The sequence below is a fragment of the Sesamum indicum genome, linkage group LG6 (genome assembly GCF_000512975.1).
Source record: "Sesamum indicum cultivar Zhongzhi No. 13 linkage group LG6, S_indicum_v1.0, whole genome shotgun sequence".
Lineage (NCBI taxonomy): Eukaryota > Viridiplantae > Streptophyta > Magnoliopsida > Lamiales > Pedaliaceae > Sesamum > Sesamum indicum.
In genome coordinates, this window is record NC_026150.1 from 19318073 (window position 1) to 19337413 (window position 19341).

The window sequence follows — 19341 nt, forward strand, 5'->3', positions numbered from 1 at the left end:
TTTTTTTTTGTTGAAAACATTATCAAATTTTATTATAACCAAACTTACAACTTCATCTACAATTTTATCTTCTTTTTTTTTGGGGGCAGAAGCAAAAAAAACTTGTAGTCTTTATGCAAAGACCTTTTTGTTAAATAATTGCATTTATCATTTTTTTCCTTTTTTAAGTGGTGGAGGGAAAGAAAGGTAAATGAAATGACAAATCCAACATTTGTCAAATAAATAAAAAGGATTGAAGAAATTTGACGACACAAAAAAGGAATAATATCTCACCATATTTCCTATTTGCAGGCCTCCCCCTCCCTCTCCCTCCCTCCCACCCTCCCATCTCCGAGTCACCAAACTTCACTACAATTCACAGTCTCCCATCTCCCTCCTCCTACTTCCTCCACATACTTCAACAATGTCTCTCCTCCTAAACCCCAATCCTTCTTCTGCTCTCCTCTCCCACAAATCTCCCAAACTCTCTCCCAAATCACTTAAACCCCTCTCTTTAACCTTCTCTCGGAATCCCAAATTCGTTAACTTATCTGTACGCTCTTCTTCCTCCTTCAATGACCCTGCCGACCCGCCTTCTAAACCTGACACCTCATCCGAAGCCGATTCCGAAAAGCCAGCATTTGTAGACGAGTGGGGCGAGAAATCGGAGCCGGAGCCGGAACCCACGTCAAAATTCTCGGGCTCGGATCCTCCGAAGAACGAGGATGAGTGGGGAGGGTCGGAAGTTGATTTGGGAAATGGAAGCCCAGTTGCTGATGTTGGAGTTAATGTAGGTGTGAAGGAAGATGGGGATGGGAAGCTTTGGGAGTTGAAACGGGCTTTGGTCGATACTGTTTACGGGTCCGATTTGGGGTTCCGGGCATCAGCGGAAGTCCGGGCGGAGGCCTTTGAACTTGTTTCGCAGTTGGAGGCTGCCAATCCAACTCCTGCGCCGACTGAGAACCCCGAGTTGCTCGATGGGAACTGGGTTTTAGTGTGAGTTTTTATCATTTCCTCCTCTTCCCTTGCTTCATTTTTTTTAACTATATTGAAGGTCTGCAATTACGTAGGAAATGGGATGCTACCGCCTTGTGTCTGATGTAGGTACGATAAGGAATTCCTCATAGGTTGTGGCCATATGAAGGAGAACTTGATCAGAGAGTCCATTAAGGATGGAAAAAAAACTCTTGCTTTTTCTTGTAAGGACTGGATGAAAATAATCAAATTCTACGGGATCAAACCTATGGGACTTAAGGAATGATATAAAAAAAAGAGAGTGAAAAAGAAATTCATATTAAATAAAAATGAAGTAGAAGAACCCAGATTTCAAATCAACAAATTCAAACTTGAAAAGGACCTTTCTGATTCTCAAAGAATGAGGGGCAGGGGGATTGATCGAGAATGATCTATTGTTCTTAGTATAGGATCGTGATCAGTTCCGCATATGTTTGGTAATTCTCCTTTGAGAAAAATAAAAAATGGAAAGTGTTCAATTGGAATATGAAAATGTGACTAAATTGGTCCTAGTTACTCTTCGGGACAGAGTGGAAGAAGGGAGGGGATTCTCGAGCGCGGAAAAGGATCCAATGAATTCGAAAGAATTGAACGAGGAGCTGTATGAGGTGAAAATCTCATGAAAGGTTCTGTAGAGTGGCAGTAAGGGTGAGTTATAGATGAGTGAATATCTTCTAGGAGATCTTTCCAAGTGGCATAAATGCATGTATCCTTTAGCTTGTATCCTCCTCCCTTTTCCCTTTATATTATTAGTATTATTAGTCCTTATCAGTGGCATTAACAAGTCTAATAATTCGTTGTACTGAAGAGATTGCAGATGACGAAGTGGTGAAAACTCTAACTTCAATGTGTGTGTGTGGGGGGGGGGGGGGTTTTATGATGAGTGATTGATTGTTACAGCACTTATGTGAGTCTCTGTTATGCCATTCTAGGTTTATGAAGCTCATGATTTCGTACTACCATTGCTTCAGCAATGGGTTTGCGGAACTTTTGACCTTTCTTGTGAGAGTATGGAAAGAGATAGAAATGCAAGTCCTTATTCCTAATTTCAGGGGTTAATCATGTCTTAATATAGTAATATTTTCAACTGTAGATCTTAATTTTTCTGAAGGAAAAACATCCACTTGACAGAGGTTCTTACTATTTAGTAGACCAGCAAGTTTTCTTAGAATCATCCTTAGTAGCATTTTGAGTTAGGCAATAGTGCGCAGCATTCTTTATGTGCATCCAATTGTTTTTCTCTCATCTAAAATGCTGTCATTCTCTAGATATCCGATGTCAGAACTGAATTCATCTAAGTGAGAAATTAGACCTCCTGTGATTGCTGAAGACTTGCAAAGTGGAAAGCTAGTTCGACTTATCGTGTTGACTTTGCCATTGAAAATTCAGCTCAGATAATGCGCAACATTTACAGTAAAATAAAATGTATTGTGATGCAACCGCACTTAGGGGTTTATATATCTGTATGTCACTGGTTCCTCGGAGTTACATTAACGCATAGCACTAAAGTTGTATCCAAATCATAAAGCACATTTCAGAGTTAAGACAAATTTCACATCCTATTATCAAAATATCTTAATTCAGAGTCCAATTACTCATGATATAACTATATATCAAGTTGGCTGATCTTTCCTGCTCTCAGTTAAGAAGCTCTCTGAGGTTGCTGTTATGATTGGTAGCTGCAGGGTGAGATCTGATAGTCAATTCTTATTACCATGTTTTCTAGATCAGAATACGAGGCCTTCTTTTGAGAAAATTAACTACCATAACACCACAAGTTATTTTCTATAAACAGATTATCCATTTTCATTTTGCAGCTAATTGGAAGTGCCAATGGATGAGCTAATTAGATACTTTGCTAGTTATTTCAATGCAATTTGAGAACTCTAGTATGTGTTGTGCAAGTAACATTACATGTGGAAATCTTGAAGCCTGTTATCACATTGTTTAAAGATTTTGAATTTGGATAGCTGCTCGAAGGAGCCTTAGCATATAATAGTGTAACTATACCCTTGCTTCTTTCGAGTACTTTGTAATCCCTAACTGAACTTGTTAGGTGAGATTGAGAACAACTTACGATCTTCACTTAAACTGTAGATATATAAGATTTAGCATGATTCGACCATTTGGCTTACATCCAGGATACAATCGCCAAAAGGGCCAGATTGCATTCGATCTCTCTTTTTGACATAGTTACAATATCACACACACACACACACTCTCGCACACACACACACACACACTCTCGCACACACACACACTCTCGCATACACACACACACCATATATATATATATATAGGCGCAGTAGACGTGAGGAATACACTACTCGAGGATATCACTTGTATCAATTTAGATACAGTCAAATATTATACTATACCAAGAATGGTACAAATACAATCCATTTTGAATGCTTAGGAAGAGCACTTTGTAACATAAATACACAGGAGTAGGAGAATATGTCATAGGAATCTGCTCTGGTACCTATATCTATAGGTGTAAATAGATATATCAGAAATGCATTAATGCATGGAAATCACTCTTATCAACCTGACACAATCTACTGTTCTGATGGAATCGTGCAGCCAATGCTGGATTCATTTTTCTCAATAGTTCGTGGAACCAATGCTGACTTCATTTTGACCCAATAGTTTGTGCACCTCCTCCCTTGCCGAGCCCCCATCCAAAATAAAACAGAAAAAAAAAGTGGGAAGGAGAGAAAGAGAGAACTCTAAATTGAAACTGGTGGTTTGAGATACGGGAGGGAGAAAGATGTTAGTTTTAACAGAGCTAAAATGTTTTCTCTATTTAACTGCCTTTTATGCCAAGAAATTGACACAATATTTGAATTCATATGCAAGACCAGCACACATTGTACAAGTGTAGAAGGTCTTGAATGGAATTTTACTAAAATGCTAGATATCCCACCAGGCATTAATAGAACCACCCTGTTTTATGAGTCAAAATTTAACAGTAATCCCTATGCCATCGCCATTAAAATTCTTAAAACGAAAACTTAAAATGCATAAGAAGCTTAGTTGACTGAATTTAAGATGTCTATCAAATGGAGACATACTGAGACATATCTAGCTTGCTGAATAATCGAAGTGGGAATACTATCGCTAGCAAATGTCCATACCTTTTTATCTGCATTGAAAATGGTCTGTAAAGGTATTCTGCTACTCCTGTAAAGATATTAGATTTTTGAACTGCCACTTTTTTCTCGATACCTTAGGCATCAGCCGTATTATGATTGTGTAAACCAGTTGAGTAGCTAGGTTGACCAAAGAAGGCTGGGTAAGATTTGTTCTCAAAATTTTGTTTTGGGAAGTGATGAGGTAAAAAGTGAAATTGAAAACATGAAATAAAGAAAAGAATGAAATACTTTCCTCACCATTCACTTCAATTGCAGTGTCATGATCATAGTCAAAATCAGGAAAAACAAATTAAGCTAATGCTAGTGGTTACATTTTGCTCCTTTGCGCTATTCTTTATAAACTTGCAGCAATACATTTGATTTTTCATTAACCATGAATCAGGTACACAGCCTTCTCTGAACTATTGCCTCTGCTGGCAGTAGGCAGCATTCCTTTGGTGAAAGTTGAAAAGATTGGTCAATCTATCGACACAAGCAGTCTTACCATAGAGAACTCGATCACATTATCAAGTCCAGTTTCCACCTTGTCTTTTAGCGCTTCTGCATCCTTTGAAGTCAGGAGCCCAACAAGAATACAGGTAGTGCATTATGTTAATGACATGGCAAACTGGGTAGTAACCAAACAGATCTTTTGTTACTGTACCAAAATTTCAATTTGGATTTGTTGCATGATTTGCTAGTGGTTAATATTGGTGAGCTGCGTCCCCAGTCTTAACTGATAACCGTTTGAAACATTAATGCTCTTCTTAATATTATATGCTGTGGTTACATCTCCAAATGTGCAAATTACACCAGTTGACATAATCGTTCACTACATGGTTTGAGATTCATGATGTGTAATAACTCGTTAAAGTTAATCTAGTGCAGGTTGAATTTAAAGAAGGTACATTTAAGCCTCCTGAGATCAAGTCAAGCATAGATCTTCCAGAAAGCATTAATGTTTTTGGGCAAAACATTAATTTGTCATCCATACAGCAATCACTGAGTCCGCTTCAAAATGCTGTGGAGGGCATAGCGCGCACTATATCTGGTCAGCCTCCTCTCAAGATTCCTATTCCTGGTGAACGGACAAAATCATGGCTCCTTATCACGTATCTTGACAAAGATCTTCGGATTTCAAGAGGTGATGGTGGCCTTTTTGTGCTTGTGAAGGAAGGAAGTGCTCTCTTGGATTACTAGCCAGGTATTTGTTGTGTAGATTCGTCACATATAGATGTCATAACATGTATATGATGCCGCATTTTCTGTATTGCTCGGCATTTTATGATATTGTATACAACAGAAAACCTTTAGCATTACCTGACCTCAGAGACAATTGGCTTTGTTGTTTCCATTTTTCATCATTAGCCAAAAATACACTGAATGCTTGTCTATTTCTTTATGAGTATGTTAAGACTTGTACGTATCCTATACTAATACAAAGTATGAAATCGGACATATTAAGAGTTATAAAACAGAAATACCAATCTTCAGGTTTGATTAGTAGTTTCAGGAAGTCAAATTATGGACTGTTGTAACCTGTAGTTCATATTACAATTCCTTGTTGAACAAGCTCTGTTCTAGTAATTTCTTCAATTTATAGACTGGATTTGGTATTCTTCTTTGGCCATTACACAGATTGACTTGGAATCAAGCGCTGATTAAATTACTTTTTTTTAGGGATAATTACAAGAATTTTATTGTTAGGAATATTTATTGACGCCATTCACCAACTCTCCCGTTTCCTTCATTAGAGTATTAGATTATCATCAGAAAGAATGATCACCTTCGTTAGACAAATACGCTCTCTTTAATATGTTAAATTTTTTAAATATGTGACACTGATGTTTCATAAACAAGATTGAGGTCATGTGTACAAGTTTCACAAAATGTTTGGATATTTGTTTTAATTAATATGAGCTTATAGTAATTTATTAATTATTTTCAGTCATATTAATGTACGGTTAAATTCATGTTGTTCAATTTATGTATTATTATGTAGTTATCATTTCAAAAATAACTATTTAAAATATAATAAAAACCTATCCTCTAAAGTCATGTTGTTCAATTTATGCAAGAAACAAAACAAGGAAAAAATAACAAAGTTGCACTACTGTTGCAGCCTGTATTCACTACTGATAGCTTTCCAAATAGCACACAGCTTTAGTCTCTACTTCAACTGTTGAACTCCCTCTATCACGATCTTATTTCTATTCTGCCACAAGGCCCAACGGAGTATAACAAGCCTAAACTTCTCGTTCGCGTCCACCTGGAAATCCGCTCCCCAGCATCCTCAGGCCAATGAGACAGACTACGCCAAGGAATGTTGGACAAGGCCCAGACCATCCGTGCACCCGGGCATTCCAATAGTGATCCGGTTCGTTCACGTGCGATCGTGATCAACGATTCCGACCTGATCCACGTCTTCTCCCCAAATCTGATACTGGGCCTGAGGACAAAACAATACAGTTAAGCTAGTCGGATTCGTCCCGACGACAACACTTTGATGCTTAAGTCAGTTGAGATCAAAGGAAAAATATACGATCTAAGTTTGCAATTAAGGCAATTGAAGTGATCCTACCTCTTCTCATTGTGGTCTAGAGTATTTATAGGACTTACATGGGTCCCACCATTTAACGTGTGTCGTCACCTGGACTATTCATGCAATGACTAAGCGTCATCATGTGAATCCACCTGCCCGGGTCGGTTTACGAGTCGGACCCGAACAACTTGACCCGGCTACCATGACCATGATCCGACGCGACCAACGACCAATTTGCGCGGCCTCATAATTTTAATAAAATCTCTATCATAATTCCCCCACTGCTTCCAAGTGTAATTTATTACCTTGGGAGAAGTCAAATAACTCTCTACTGAAGGTCGCTTTTCTGTTCGTGAGGACGCACCTTTCATCGCTATTCCACGCATTATAACTGAGGTCTGGGGAATTGTAATGTCACCCCCTTTCAGTCGAACAACCGTGGCGATTAGGAGGGCGCCACATGTTGTTGATCCAGCGGCGGATCTCTTGCTAAGACCAAGGCAAATTGCCCCTTCTTTAAACCATGGATTAGGATACTAACCATCATGTCTATTCTCAAACCCTGCACCTCCAAAGTCTCGTTGCTGAACCTTCCCATAAAATTTTTCAACGTCTCGTTATCATTCTGACGAATGGTGAACAGATAGGTAGCAGACCTCTTTTGCTTCCTCTTGCTTGTGAAATGGAATGTGAATTTTTGCACCAACTGCTCGTGTGATTCTATACTACTAGGCGGTAGGCTAGTAAACCACTCCTGAGCCTTCCCCGTCAGTGTGGTGACAAATAACTTCGCATTAATAGAGCTCGATTGCCCATACAAATTCATTACTAAATCAAATGCAGCCACATGTTCTTGCGGGTCTTTAGTTCCATCATATTTTGGAAGATCGGACATCCTAAAATTAGTGTTTACAACTTCCGTTAAAATTTTATTACAAAATGGGGAATTTTTATTATGCGATACTAGTTCTCTCCTTCTTTTCAATTCGTCTATTTGCTTCCCCAACATACACTATCAACCTCAGCTCTCGAGATCGCGGGTTCTCGTCTTTGAATTCTACCTCGACTGCTCGATCCTACCTCCGACGAAGCGACTAGGCGTCCGAGTTCTGGACCTCTTCTGCTTATGCCTTCCGATATTCTTTCTACCTCTTTTTCTTTCATTATTCTTCTTCTGGCCGTCTCCTTTTCTATCGGTGCGGTAGCTTTTCGCTCATATGCCATGATAGCATTTCTACTCGCCTCCTCCATCATTCGTTGTAATTCAGTTTATGTTAATTGTATCATTCTCTCTTCCACCCTCGGTGCTCCCTCAATTTCTGGCATGTTTTCCCTCGGACTTCGCTCCATTACAGGGTTTCATTATATCCTCAAAGTTTCCACAGACGGTGCCAATCTGGTCCAGCTCGTTCACGTGCGATCGTGATCAACGACCCTGACCTGATCTACGTTTTCTCCCCGAATCTGATACTGGGCCTGAAGACAAAATAGTATAGTTAAGCTAGTTGAGTTCGTCCCAACGACGACACTCTGATGCTTAAGTTAGTTGAGATCGAAGGAAAAATATGTGATCTAAGTTTGCGATTAAGGTAATTGAAGTGATCCTACCTCTTCTCATTGTGGCCTGGAGTATTCATAGGACTTACATGTATCCCACCACTTGATGTGTGTCGTCACCTGGACTATTCATGCAGCGACTAAGCGTCATCATGTGATTCCACCTGTCCGAGTCAGTTTACAGGTCGGACCTGGACAACTTGACCCGGCTACCATGACCATGACCTAATGTAACCAGCGACCAACTTTGCGACCTCATAATTTTAATAAAATCTCTATCAAACAGAATATGCTTGATCCATTCCACCTGAGCTGCACATAATGTACATTCCCTATTTACATCTGCTCGGCAGCGAGATAGTTCCCCGTCGTTGGGACACCCCCAAATTATAGCCTTCGAATTTGCAGCTTTACTCTTGGAGGAACAACAGGGTGCAGTGGCGAAGCGAGAAAATTGGGTTAGCTCTATCAAAATTTAATCAATTAATTTAAATAAATATTAAATTCAACAAAAATTTTAAGTTACTATAGTTGCTTTACAAATTAAATACAAAATATAGTGACATAAATTGTTCATTTTTCTCTGTGATTGAGCAAGTCAAACCTACGATTTGAGTATAAATATATTTTCTTGTGCCAATATTAGTCCTCTATTTTATAAGTTTATGAAACCAAATAGTCAAGTTCTTTTAATTTTGGAATCATTTTAAAATCTCGTAAAGTATAGGACTGAATGTGCCGAATTTTCTCCATTTTAATACTATTTTAAAAAATTCGTAAAGCAAAGGACTAAAAATGTTGAACCTTCTATTTTATGGGACTAAAACACTCTAAACGCTACAATCATTTCTTCTAGCATCAGAAGGTACTTATAATTTTTTAAACAACGAGAAAGTATTCGTAAATATATCAAATTTTAGAAAGATCGATATAATTTACCTTTATAAATTTATAAATAATAGGTTAGCCCTCTAAAAGGAATAATAATAGACTAAATGCGTTCTAATCCTGACATACTTAATAAAGAGTAGTGATTTTGAGAACTTGACCACATCAGAAACAAGCCTGATGATGATAGGCAGAAGCAACCGCCATTGACTTACTACACTTTTGATTGTTGTGTTGTTTTTCCAAGTCATGGACCTAATGATACATTCCAACGTTGAAGTTACAAATCACAACTGTCCGCCTTTTTCTTTCTTTTCAATATACAGGTCAAACAAGTATCACATAACTTTTTAACAAAAAAAAAAATGATATATGATTAATATGGACGAAAATAAAAAATAAATATGACAGTATATTGATGGTTGAAATATTATATTGGATATTGAAAAAATTAATAAATAATTATCTTGATATAAATATTTAAAAATATAATGTAATAATATTTTTTTATAATAGTATAAATATATGAAGCTCCACATAAAAAACAAGACATCAAAGAAAAAAATAATCGTAAATAGTCATTTTTTTTATTGGTGTAGACATCACGTTATGTTCAACTTTGAGTTGGGTGTGGCCCATTGACATGTGGGTTCAAAGTCGTGCTTTTTCAACTTTTTTTCCTCTACTCTTGTGAGTATTGCTATATATTTACATATTCTATGTATTTGACACCAAATCTTAATTATAATAGATTTGGTTGAATTTTGTAAATTAAATTTGAGTTTAATATATAATATCAATTCCCCATGTTAAAGAATAAAAGATATAGTTATTTGATGTTGGCTAATCGATGCAACAGGTCCAAAAATAAAAATATTTTTGCTAATGAAAATGAAAATACAAAACGCGATAAATTCAACAATGACTTTAAAATATCATTCTAATTGGTATTTTAATAAAATCAATATAAAATAATATTTCAGTGTTTGTTGAAATTACCTAATACTTATGTAGAAAAGTTGCATTTGTTATTAACTCATTACCAAAAAAGAAAAAAAAAATACTTATTCTTTACTCATCTAGAAAAGAGCACTATTGTGAATAAAAAAATAAAAAAATCCTAAATCAAAACATAAAAAATCAAGTTAAATACAATTTTAAAGAACTCAATAAATATCAATTGGATGGGCACCTGCCGACCGAGCCCTTTGATGCGAGCAAAAATTACTTCAAAATATTTCGAGCAAGATTTTTGGACTTTTAGCAAAGTTTTGTGGACTTAAACCTGTAAAAAAATAGGTTAATATTCTGAAATCTAAGTTAATAAACAGATTAAGGGTTGATTGGATCTAAATAGAGAAAAAAGGATGTGAAAGAAGGAATTGAAATGGGGAGGAAAGGGAAAGAATAATAGTTCACATTCCATTGGAAAACTGAACCATCTCATCTCTTCCAACTGGGGTTTGTTGATGATATATTTCTGTTCTGCAAGGCTGACTTGAAATTTATTAATGTGTTTAAATAGGGGTTCGATCTATTTTCATCCTTGTCAGGACTTCAAGTTAACATGCAGAAAAGTCACCTTATTTTTTCTCGGTCGGCTCATGGGATGAGAGACCAGTTACTTGCAGTGCTCGGGTTTCAGGAGGCCATCTTCCGATGCGGTATTTGGGACTTCCACTCTTGTCCTCTAGACTATCATTCGCCGATTGTCAGCCATTGCTTTAGAAGATTGATCAGCGCATTAAAGGATGGGAAGGCTTAGCCTTATCTTATGCAGGTTGTATTCAAATCATTAAATCTATTCTCATGGCATTAAGCGTCTATTGGGCCTCCACTTTTATCCTTCCTAAAGCGGTTATTCAGGAGATTGAGAGGAGGCTGTGCACATTCCTATGGAAAGGAACGACGAATCAGGGATATGCAAAAGTCGCTTAGAGGGATGTTTGTAAATCAATTGAGGAAGCCGGTCAGGGATTGCGTGATATTTCCACCCTAAACTGTGCACTCATGTGCAAAAAACAATGTGATGTGATACGCTGTAATAAAACATCCATTGGGTAGAGTGGTTGCATAATGGGCGTCTACGAGAAGCGTCTATTTAGAAAATCCCCGAGCGCGGAGCTTCGTGGGGATCGAGAAAGCTCCTCCACTTGTGTACTTATTGAGGCCGATGGTGGAGTATCACATTGGAGATGGGTCTTCAATCTATCTTTGGCAGGATCTATGGCATGCGTTTGGTTCTTTAATTCACAAATTTTTTCAAGGACAGCGGTACCTGGGTCTAGGAGTTCAGGAAAAACTCAGTTGTGTTATTTTAGATGGGCAATGGCACTAGCCCATCAATCCATGTTGCCTTGAGTATTTTTAAATCCTACAAACGCTACGTACTATTCATGGAGGGAATGATTCCATTATATGGCGGTATAAGGATGGGCTAGCTACTATAGAGTCTCTTTTTCGATACCTAGACCCACCAGGACCCAAGGTAGGCTACTCCTCACCACTTTCGGGTTCCTCGAAGATTCCGTGACATACCTTCATCCTATGGCTCGCAATCCGGGAGAAGCTTTCCACGGTCGATAAACATGGCTCTCCCACACAGGCGTCTGTATATTGTGTGATGAGGGAGTGGCCGAATCACATAATCATTTGTTCTTCAGGTGTCGGTATTCTAGATGATGCTTACAAGTCCTTAGACAGTTTGTATGTTTTTGTTGGCCTAACCGTAACTGGCTAGGGGATATTACTTTGGCAGTAGCTAAATGGAGAGGGAAACACATCATAAATGTAGCATACAGGGCATTGCTTGCTTCTTGTGTTCATCACATATGGTGGGAATGCAATCTAGAACGATTTGAGCAGACGGATCGGACGGCTGACTCGCTAGGTTTCCTTATCTTAGAGGATGTTCGATAGAGAATATTGAGTGCTACACTACCTCCCTCTGTTACTTTTTGCGTGCTTTATAGATTATGGCGTATATCTTGGTCTGTCGAGGGAGAAACCACACTTTAAGCATTGTTGTATTGTACGGTTGTACCATTTACTTAATGAAATTTACATTTATCGGGAAAAAATAGAATAAAATAGTTGAGAAAAAAGGAAGTAGAAGGAGGAGGAGAACTGAAATGGGGAGGGAAAGGAAAAAAGTGATAATTTTTTTTCAAATTGTTGGTATAATTGGAATAGGAGTAAATTTCAAATACTTCCCCTTGTTTGGAACTAAAAAAACATATTGAGAAGAAAAAACTAATTTGTAATTTTACTAAACAACCCTTCTCATTTTTTACAAAAAAATAAATAAATTAATATTATACTAATATAATTTTAGTATATCAAAAATTTTAAAACTTTATTAATAAAAATATTTATCAAATAAGAATAAGAATATTTTTATAAAAATATCTATTAGAATGAGTATTATTCATTTATTCTAAACTGTTTAGTTTAATTAAATAAAAATTACTAACAAGATTGCTTATCTGATTGTTGACTTAGATGCAGTAGTTTTCCAGCTATTTTGTTATCTTTTCTATGGCAATAAAAATAAAAACTGGATTTTTTTACCTTATAGTTTCACTTTTTCGCCCAATTTTGTAGAAACAAAATTGGACTCTGAAGGGGTTTCATATCCATCGAGTTTTACTTCATCGCTATCTCTTTCTCCTAACCAAACACCAAATTATCTCTTATACATTCATTTTTATTTCCACTTCTCTGATACTTCTACCTTTCACCACAACCAAACACACTCTAATAATAAAAATGAGTTTAAAAAAGCAATGAAAATTGACAGAGTGAATTTTATGTGTTTGATGTATCCACAAAGAGAGATTGACTATATTTGTAATCTGGGGGCGTGATTCAACACACTTCACACTAGAGTTCTTCTAAAAAAATTTTCAGCTCAACTAATGAGAGAATGGGATGGGGTATTTATACTAGTAGGAATTTGTGCTATTTAGGATAGGTAAGGATAAAGTACTACTTTATCCCTCACCTGCCCCTATTACATGATTGAGTTTCATTGACTAGGACTATTTTGGTAATTTGTCGTGCCATGTTGATTTGTTAGGTTGACCTTGAACCTTCATTTCTGAAAATATCCTTCTTTCCTACCATCAGTGTAATTTGTTTATCTTCCATCGACAACCCCCCAATTCTTAAAATATCTCCTGGGATATTTATGCTTTATAGTGAATTTTGACTCTTTTGTGGGCTTAGCTTGCCTTAAGGACTAATTAGGTTGATGCATGTGTATTCTTGATGCAACAATTGTCTGGTTCACTCTTGTGAATTAATTTCTTTCTCTTCTTTGTGTAAACTATCTTCATGGATATGAGAGGTATATCAAAAAAAAATTTCTCTTCTCCTTCTAGCATTATTATCGATTTCTTTCTTTATGTTGCGTCGTGTCAATTCATCTTCTTATAAAATCAACGTACTTGGGGATTTCTTAGGTATCCATCAGGGTTGGATCGCAATATTTTGAAGAAAAATATTAAGAGTGGAGAGTTGTCGTCAAAATGGGGTGTCGTCACCGCTGGAAGGAAGGGAAAACGTTCGGCCTCTTCTCTCCCCTTGAACCTCTCTTTTTTGCGACGCCTTGTCTTCAGGAAGGGAAACGCTTATCCTCATTTATCTCCTTGGGGCTATTCTCCTCGAGATGACACACTTCAAGGAAGAGGAAGTTCTTGGCCTCCTCTCTCCTCTTGATCCTCTTTATTGTGATGGCTCATCTTCAAGAAAGGGATACTGTTGTCCACCTTTTTCTCCTTTGGGTTTCTCCTCAAAAAGGAGGAGACATTTGACCTCCTTCATCTCCTTAGGCCATCTCCTTGAAATGACATGCTTCAAAGAGGAGAAGGTGCTCAACCTCAGCTATCCCTTTGAACCTTTCTTCTTTACGATGAGTTCTCCTCCAGGAGACGGGGGGCAGGGGGTAGGGGTGTTTAACCTTTTCTCTTCTTGAAGTCCTCCTCTTCGAGATGATTCTCCTGCAAGAGGAGGGCCTGCTTGACCTTTTCTCCTCATGAAACTTTCTTCATGATGACTCTCCTCCAAGATGGGGGAGTGCTTAACCTCCTCTCTCCTCTTGAGATTCTCCTTCAAGAAGCAAAGGTGTTTGACCTTTTCTCTCCTCTTGAGGTTTTCCTATTTTTGATGACTCTTCCTCTAAGAGGGGAAGGTGCTTGATCTTCTCTCACCTCTTGAAATTCTCTTTGGTGACTCTCCTCCAAGAGAGGGAGGTGCTTAACCTCATCTCTCCTCTTGAAAGTCTCTACCAAGAGAGAAAGGTACTTGACCTCCTCTTTCCTCTTGAGGCTTTTCTTCAGAATGACTCTCTTCCACGAGGCCGAGGTGCTTAACCTCCTATCTCTTCTTGAGGTTCTCCTCTTGAGTTCTCCTCCAAGATGGTGAGGTGTTTAACCTCCTCTCCCCTTTGAGGTTCTCCTCTTCCGAATGAATTTCCTCCAAGAGGGGGAGGTGCTTGACCTCCTCTTTCCTTATGAGGTTCCCTTCTTTTGGATGACTCTCATTCTAGAGGGGGACGTGCTTGACCTCCCCTCTCCTCTTAAGGTTCTTCCTCTTCCGGATGACTCTCCTCCAAGACGGGAATGTGCTTGACCTTTTCTCACCGCTTGAGGTTCTCCTCATCCATTCTAGTCTTGAACGGTTGTAGGACTTCTTCTTGGGGTGCGTGCTCAAAGATCCCTTCAAGTAATTTCCATTTCCATCACATTACCAATAAGTTCCATATGTAAAACAAACTCACCTGAACTTACTTTATAGATTATGTGAAGCTTCTTTTGGTCCAGTCCTATCCGGTTAAGGATTCTTCCAATTCCTCCAATCTTAAATCCGTCATATGGGTTGATCTTGTTGCATGATTCTTTCCATAGTTTTGTTTAACACTCCCATTTTGGAAAAGAATCCTGACAGGCTTTTAGAAGTTTGAATCCTATCTCCCTCGTTATATTTATTTTGACTCGATTGAAGATCTATCCAAATTAGTTTCTATTTCCTCCTCATAGATGCTTTCGAATTGGTAAATGGGTACCAAATCTCCATAGTAGACTGCATCTAGAATGTCATCCGTGACTTCAGATTTTCTCAATTCACCACATTTCTATAGGCAATCGGGAGAGATATGTCCTCTTGCTCCACAGGTCCAGCAATTGCAGTCTTTTGAAACTTTCATTGGCTCGGGTATAGGTCCGTCTGAAAGTTATCCTTGTAGGGGTTCTTCCTATGGATCTTGCATCTGTTCGTCTAGATCCTTTGGATGAAGCCCTTGTTGGTCCTTTTTTCTATCTAGATTTGTATGATCAGGCCTTTGACTTGGACTACCATAATCTCTACCGGGAGAAAGTTCTTTTGGAACTCCTAGAGTAGGAGACACTATTTTGCTTCCTCCTCTTCCTTGGCTTGCTCGATTCTCTTATAGTAGTTGGAAAATCATTGTTATCATAACAGAGAGGATTTTGTTTGATCTTACCTCTCAGTTTTTTCATGTTTTTGTAGATAGATGCTTGATAACCCCAATCATTCAGTTTGTCTGTAAGGAAACACATCCTCCTTGCAACTGAATCTAGTTGTCCTTCAGGTACTTTGTATGACTGGATCAATATTTCCCTCCATGGACTGCATTTCTTTGTGAAAAATATTGGACCTGCTATTTCTGTTGCTACTCCATTCTGAAAAAAAATACTTGTGAAATCAATAGATATATTCGTCTATTTCCCAAATACTTCTTAATTTAAGGATGAAGAGAGCTTGTGCATGTCGCTTCTTTTGAATCTTTGGTAAGAATGCTGGCTTTGGTATCCTCTGGGGTATTATCCCGTTCAATCTTCACAAATCCCTCCAAGCTTAACTCCACAAGTTTTATGAAGTTTTTCTTATCGAGTTCTAAGGTAGTTGCTGCTATCTTGATGGCTGCAACCCATTCATCTATCAATTTCTCGGTATTCCAAAAATTGATAACATCCGGTTAAGTATAGCGACAATATGGATGCAAAGGCTGAAGCATGGTTCTTGCCCAAGGTGTATTTTCAGGCACTCTTCTTGAATTTCTCTTCGTGGATTCTTTTAGCCTGATTTTCACGAATGTTGGAGTGGCGTTAATGTGAAAATCCACACTTTCGCTCATTGGATGATCCTATGAAGGATCATTGAAACATGTGCTTTCCTCCAACTGTGGTTGTGTTGGAGTGATTTTATTGGTTTTGATATTGACTAAATCCACAACCCGAGTTAGGAAAAAAATTCCGTCAATTCTTGCAAATCTGATAGATCTGCTCTCGTCACCTCTATTACTTTATAAATCTAATGGATGCGATGATCAAATCTTCTCTGGTCTTCAGCTTTGGAATCTCCGTGGCCTTCCCCTTCTAATGTAGAAGCAGTACTGTTCCAAGGGCATCCCTGATTCATTCTTGTCCGGATTTTCATATCTCAAGGCTCTCCCTTTGATTTCTTTTTAGATCTGCAATTTTTTACTTTAGATCTGCAAGGTTCTTGTGTAGATTGGGAAGGATCTTGAGGATCTCATCCACCTTCTAAACCAAGGTTTCTATTTTCATAGGTATATGATTTAACCTATGTCCATAGTCGTGAGTCGTCTTTTGTATTTCTATCAAACCTTGGGAGATTTTCGAGGTATTCGGCTCGAATTCTTTCAAGTCAGTTCCTTTAATCATAATTTTTAGAACTGTAACTAAGCAGGAATTTACCCGTTCTGCCTCTCTTGGCTGGGATTCTACCATGGACTTCAGTGGTGTATAAATGCCTCACCCTACTTCCTAGTAGTATCTGTCGAACTTGAAAATTCCTTAACCATTCTTGTTTTTCTTCTGGCGTGAGAAGATTTGGGTCAATCCTCTTGGAACCGTTGTAACATTTGTCAAAAATATCCATAAGAAATTCCCTTCTTTGTACTTCCAAAATCTGAAAATATTGTTGTTTTCATCGTAACTCGAACTTTCGGTCGATTTCATTTTCTCTCAAAGAGTTTCCTCCATTAGTGGATAAATAATATCTAAATATAATATAAACATACTTTCAATAAACCTAGGCTCTGATACCATTCTAGACGAGCATGTGCTAAGATTGTGCATTAGAATACAAATAATTGAAAATTAGGAAAGGGTGAAACCATCCATAATTTTGCCAGATTCGTGCAGAGGACTAAAATTGTGACCTATTTTGGAATTTTCTGGACTAAAATTACTAATTGAAAAACGCCTGGACCACGAGTGCCACCACCACTAAAAAACTGGACTAAAATTGCATTTATCCCTTAACAAAATTATAGCTACACACCTTAAGCGGTGTTAGTATAATATTTTTCAGTGTAAATTATATTTTGACATTCAAACTATGCCTGTTTTCTTCATTAGGCATCTAAATTTTTTAAAATTGAGATGATAAGTTGAAACAAAAAAAAATTTATATATCAAAGTGTAAAAATAATTATAGTTCGAATGACAAAAATGATTAACCCTATTTTTTAAAAGATATTTGTGTAAGTTTTGCATTTGAATAAAATATGTAATTATAATTGCAACTATAATTTCAGGGAGTATAACTATAATTTTATTAAAAAAAAATGAGGTATTTGCATATTTTAACTTAATTTTAAAGAATGTTAGTATAATTTATCATTAAAAATATATATATTAATTATTGTAGTAATATGAAAATAATGTGGTAGCAATAAATGAAGGGGTAGCCATTCCTAATGTTTTCGTTTCTTGAATTCAGCACAGAGAAAAGCATGATTGATTTGATTGATACAAAGAGTGGAGGACCACTTCTTACTTCTTAGTTCTTTGTTTGTTTGTTAGGGTTACCGGTTTCAATAAAAAAACGGTTGACAAAGTCTAAATGAGACGTGTGCTTCTCTCACGTACTTCCCGCCATTTCTGCCGCTCATTAATTCTTCAACATCCAATTAATTATATTGACAACTCTTTTGGTTCAACGGGAGGAAAGACGAAGTGAGAATGGAAGGAAAAGTGAAAAGGTCATAGGAAAGAAAAAATATAAAAGTGAAGTAAATTTTAAATATTTTATTTTATTTGGAAATGAAAAATGGATTGATAATAAAATATTAATATTTGAAATTTTATTAATTAGCCATGCTCTTCATTTTATACTAAAAAAAATAATCAAGTTAATAAATTACTAAAATAATTTAAAGTTAGTAAGAATTTAAAAATTAAATTTTAAAACTTATTAATAAAGTTACTTATCAAATAAGAATAAAGATATTTTTTGATATGATTATCTTTTATCTTTTGTCAAAAAAAATATGTAGGTGCTATTAGTGAGAAAAGAAAAAAAAATTAGGAAAAATTATATATATGAAACCGTTGCATGTTTTTTGGTCTTCCAAGAGATCGGTGTTGCTCCCAAGAATATACAAAAACCAGTCAAGGATTTTCTGGTTTGCAAGCATCCTCCCCAATTTGCATCAGAGACGGCCATTAGTTTTAAAACATTATGAAATGAAAAGAAACTTGTGTCTGTACACCCCTTCAAATACTTCACCAAATGCACAACTGCATCCCAGTGGAGCTAGCAAGGTGCTTGTAGAGGCTGGCTAAGTTGTTGCACAACATATGATATATAACATATGACACATCTGGTCTGGTGGGGTTCAAGTATAACAGCCTTCCAACTAGCCTACGATATCTGGAGGGATCTGGCAGAGGATTAGCACCCTCTGAATTGAGCTCAATACCTATTAGCAATGGTTTATTCTTGTGTTTAGCCTGCATCAATCCCATATCCTTTACATGTCATTGACATACTTACCTTGTATAGCTAACAATCCTTGTGAGGATCTAGTTAACTCAATCCCAAGGAAATACTTGGTTGTCCCCAAATCCTTAATAGTTAACATATTATGCAGGTACTTCTTGACATCAACCAAATGCCTTTCTGAAAGGTGTTGTGAGTAATATGTCATCTACATACACCAACAACACAATGAAACCACTCTCTACAGATTTCTTGAATAAGCAATAATCATGTTTAGATTGCTTAAAACCAAAAGCCTCCATTTTTTTCTGTAAACATGTGGTTCCGTTCTCTTGAAGTTTGCTTCAATCTAAAAAGGGATTTCCTTAACTTGCACACATAACCTGGTTCTATCACGAATCCTTCTGGATGATCTATATATATATATATATATCTTCGTTTTAAGAAACATGCAAA

The 19341-nt window shown here is 37.1% G+C and overlaps 1 protein-coding gene across 1 annotated transcript; it reads left to right on the plus strand.

Moving 5' to 3' along the window:
• LOC105165144 (plastoglobulin-1, chloroplastic) lies at positions 275–5556 on the plus strand. The gene is made up of 3 exons (XM_011084043.2): positions 275–975; positions 4531–4726; positions 5016–5556. The coding sequence occupies exons 1-3, from the start codon at positions 404–406 to the stop codon at positions 5325–5327; spliced, it is 1080 nt and encodes a 359-aa protein (XP_011082345.1). The 5' UTR covers positions 275–403; the 3' UTR covers positions 5328–5556.

Excerpts from the sequence above, each read along its gene's own strand:
- LOC105165144 (XM_011084043.2), top strand. The coding sequence starts at position 404 with ATGTCTCTCCTCCTAAACCCCAATCCTTCTTCTGCTCTCCTCTCCCAC. Across the intron at positions 976-4,530 it reads GATGGGAACTGGGTTTTAGT|GTACACAGCCTTCTCTGAAC; the intron begins GTGAGTTTTTAT and ends ACCATGAATCAG. Across the intron at positions 4,727-5,015 it reads GGAGCCCAACAAGAATACAG|GTTGAATTTAAAGAAGGTAC; the intron begins GTAGTGCATTAT and ends AATCTAGTGCAG.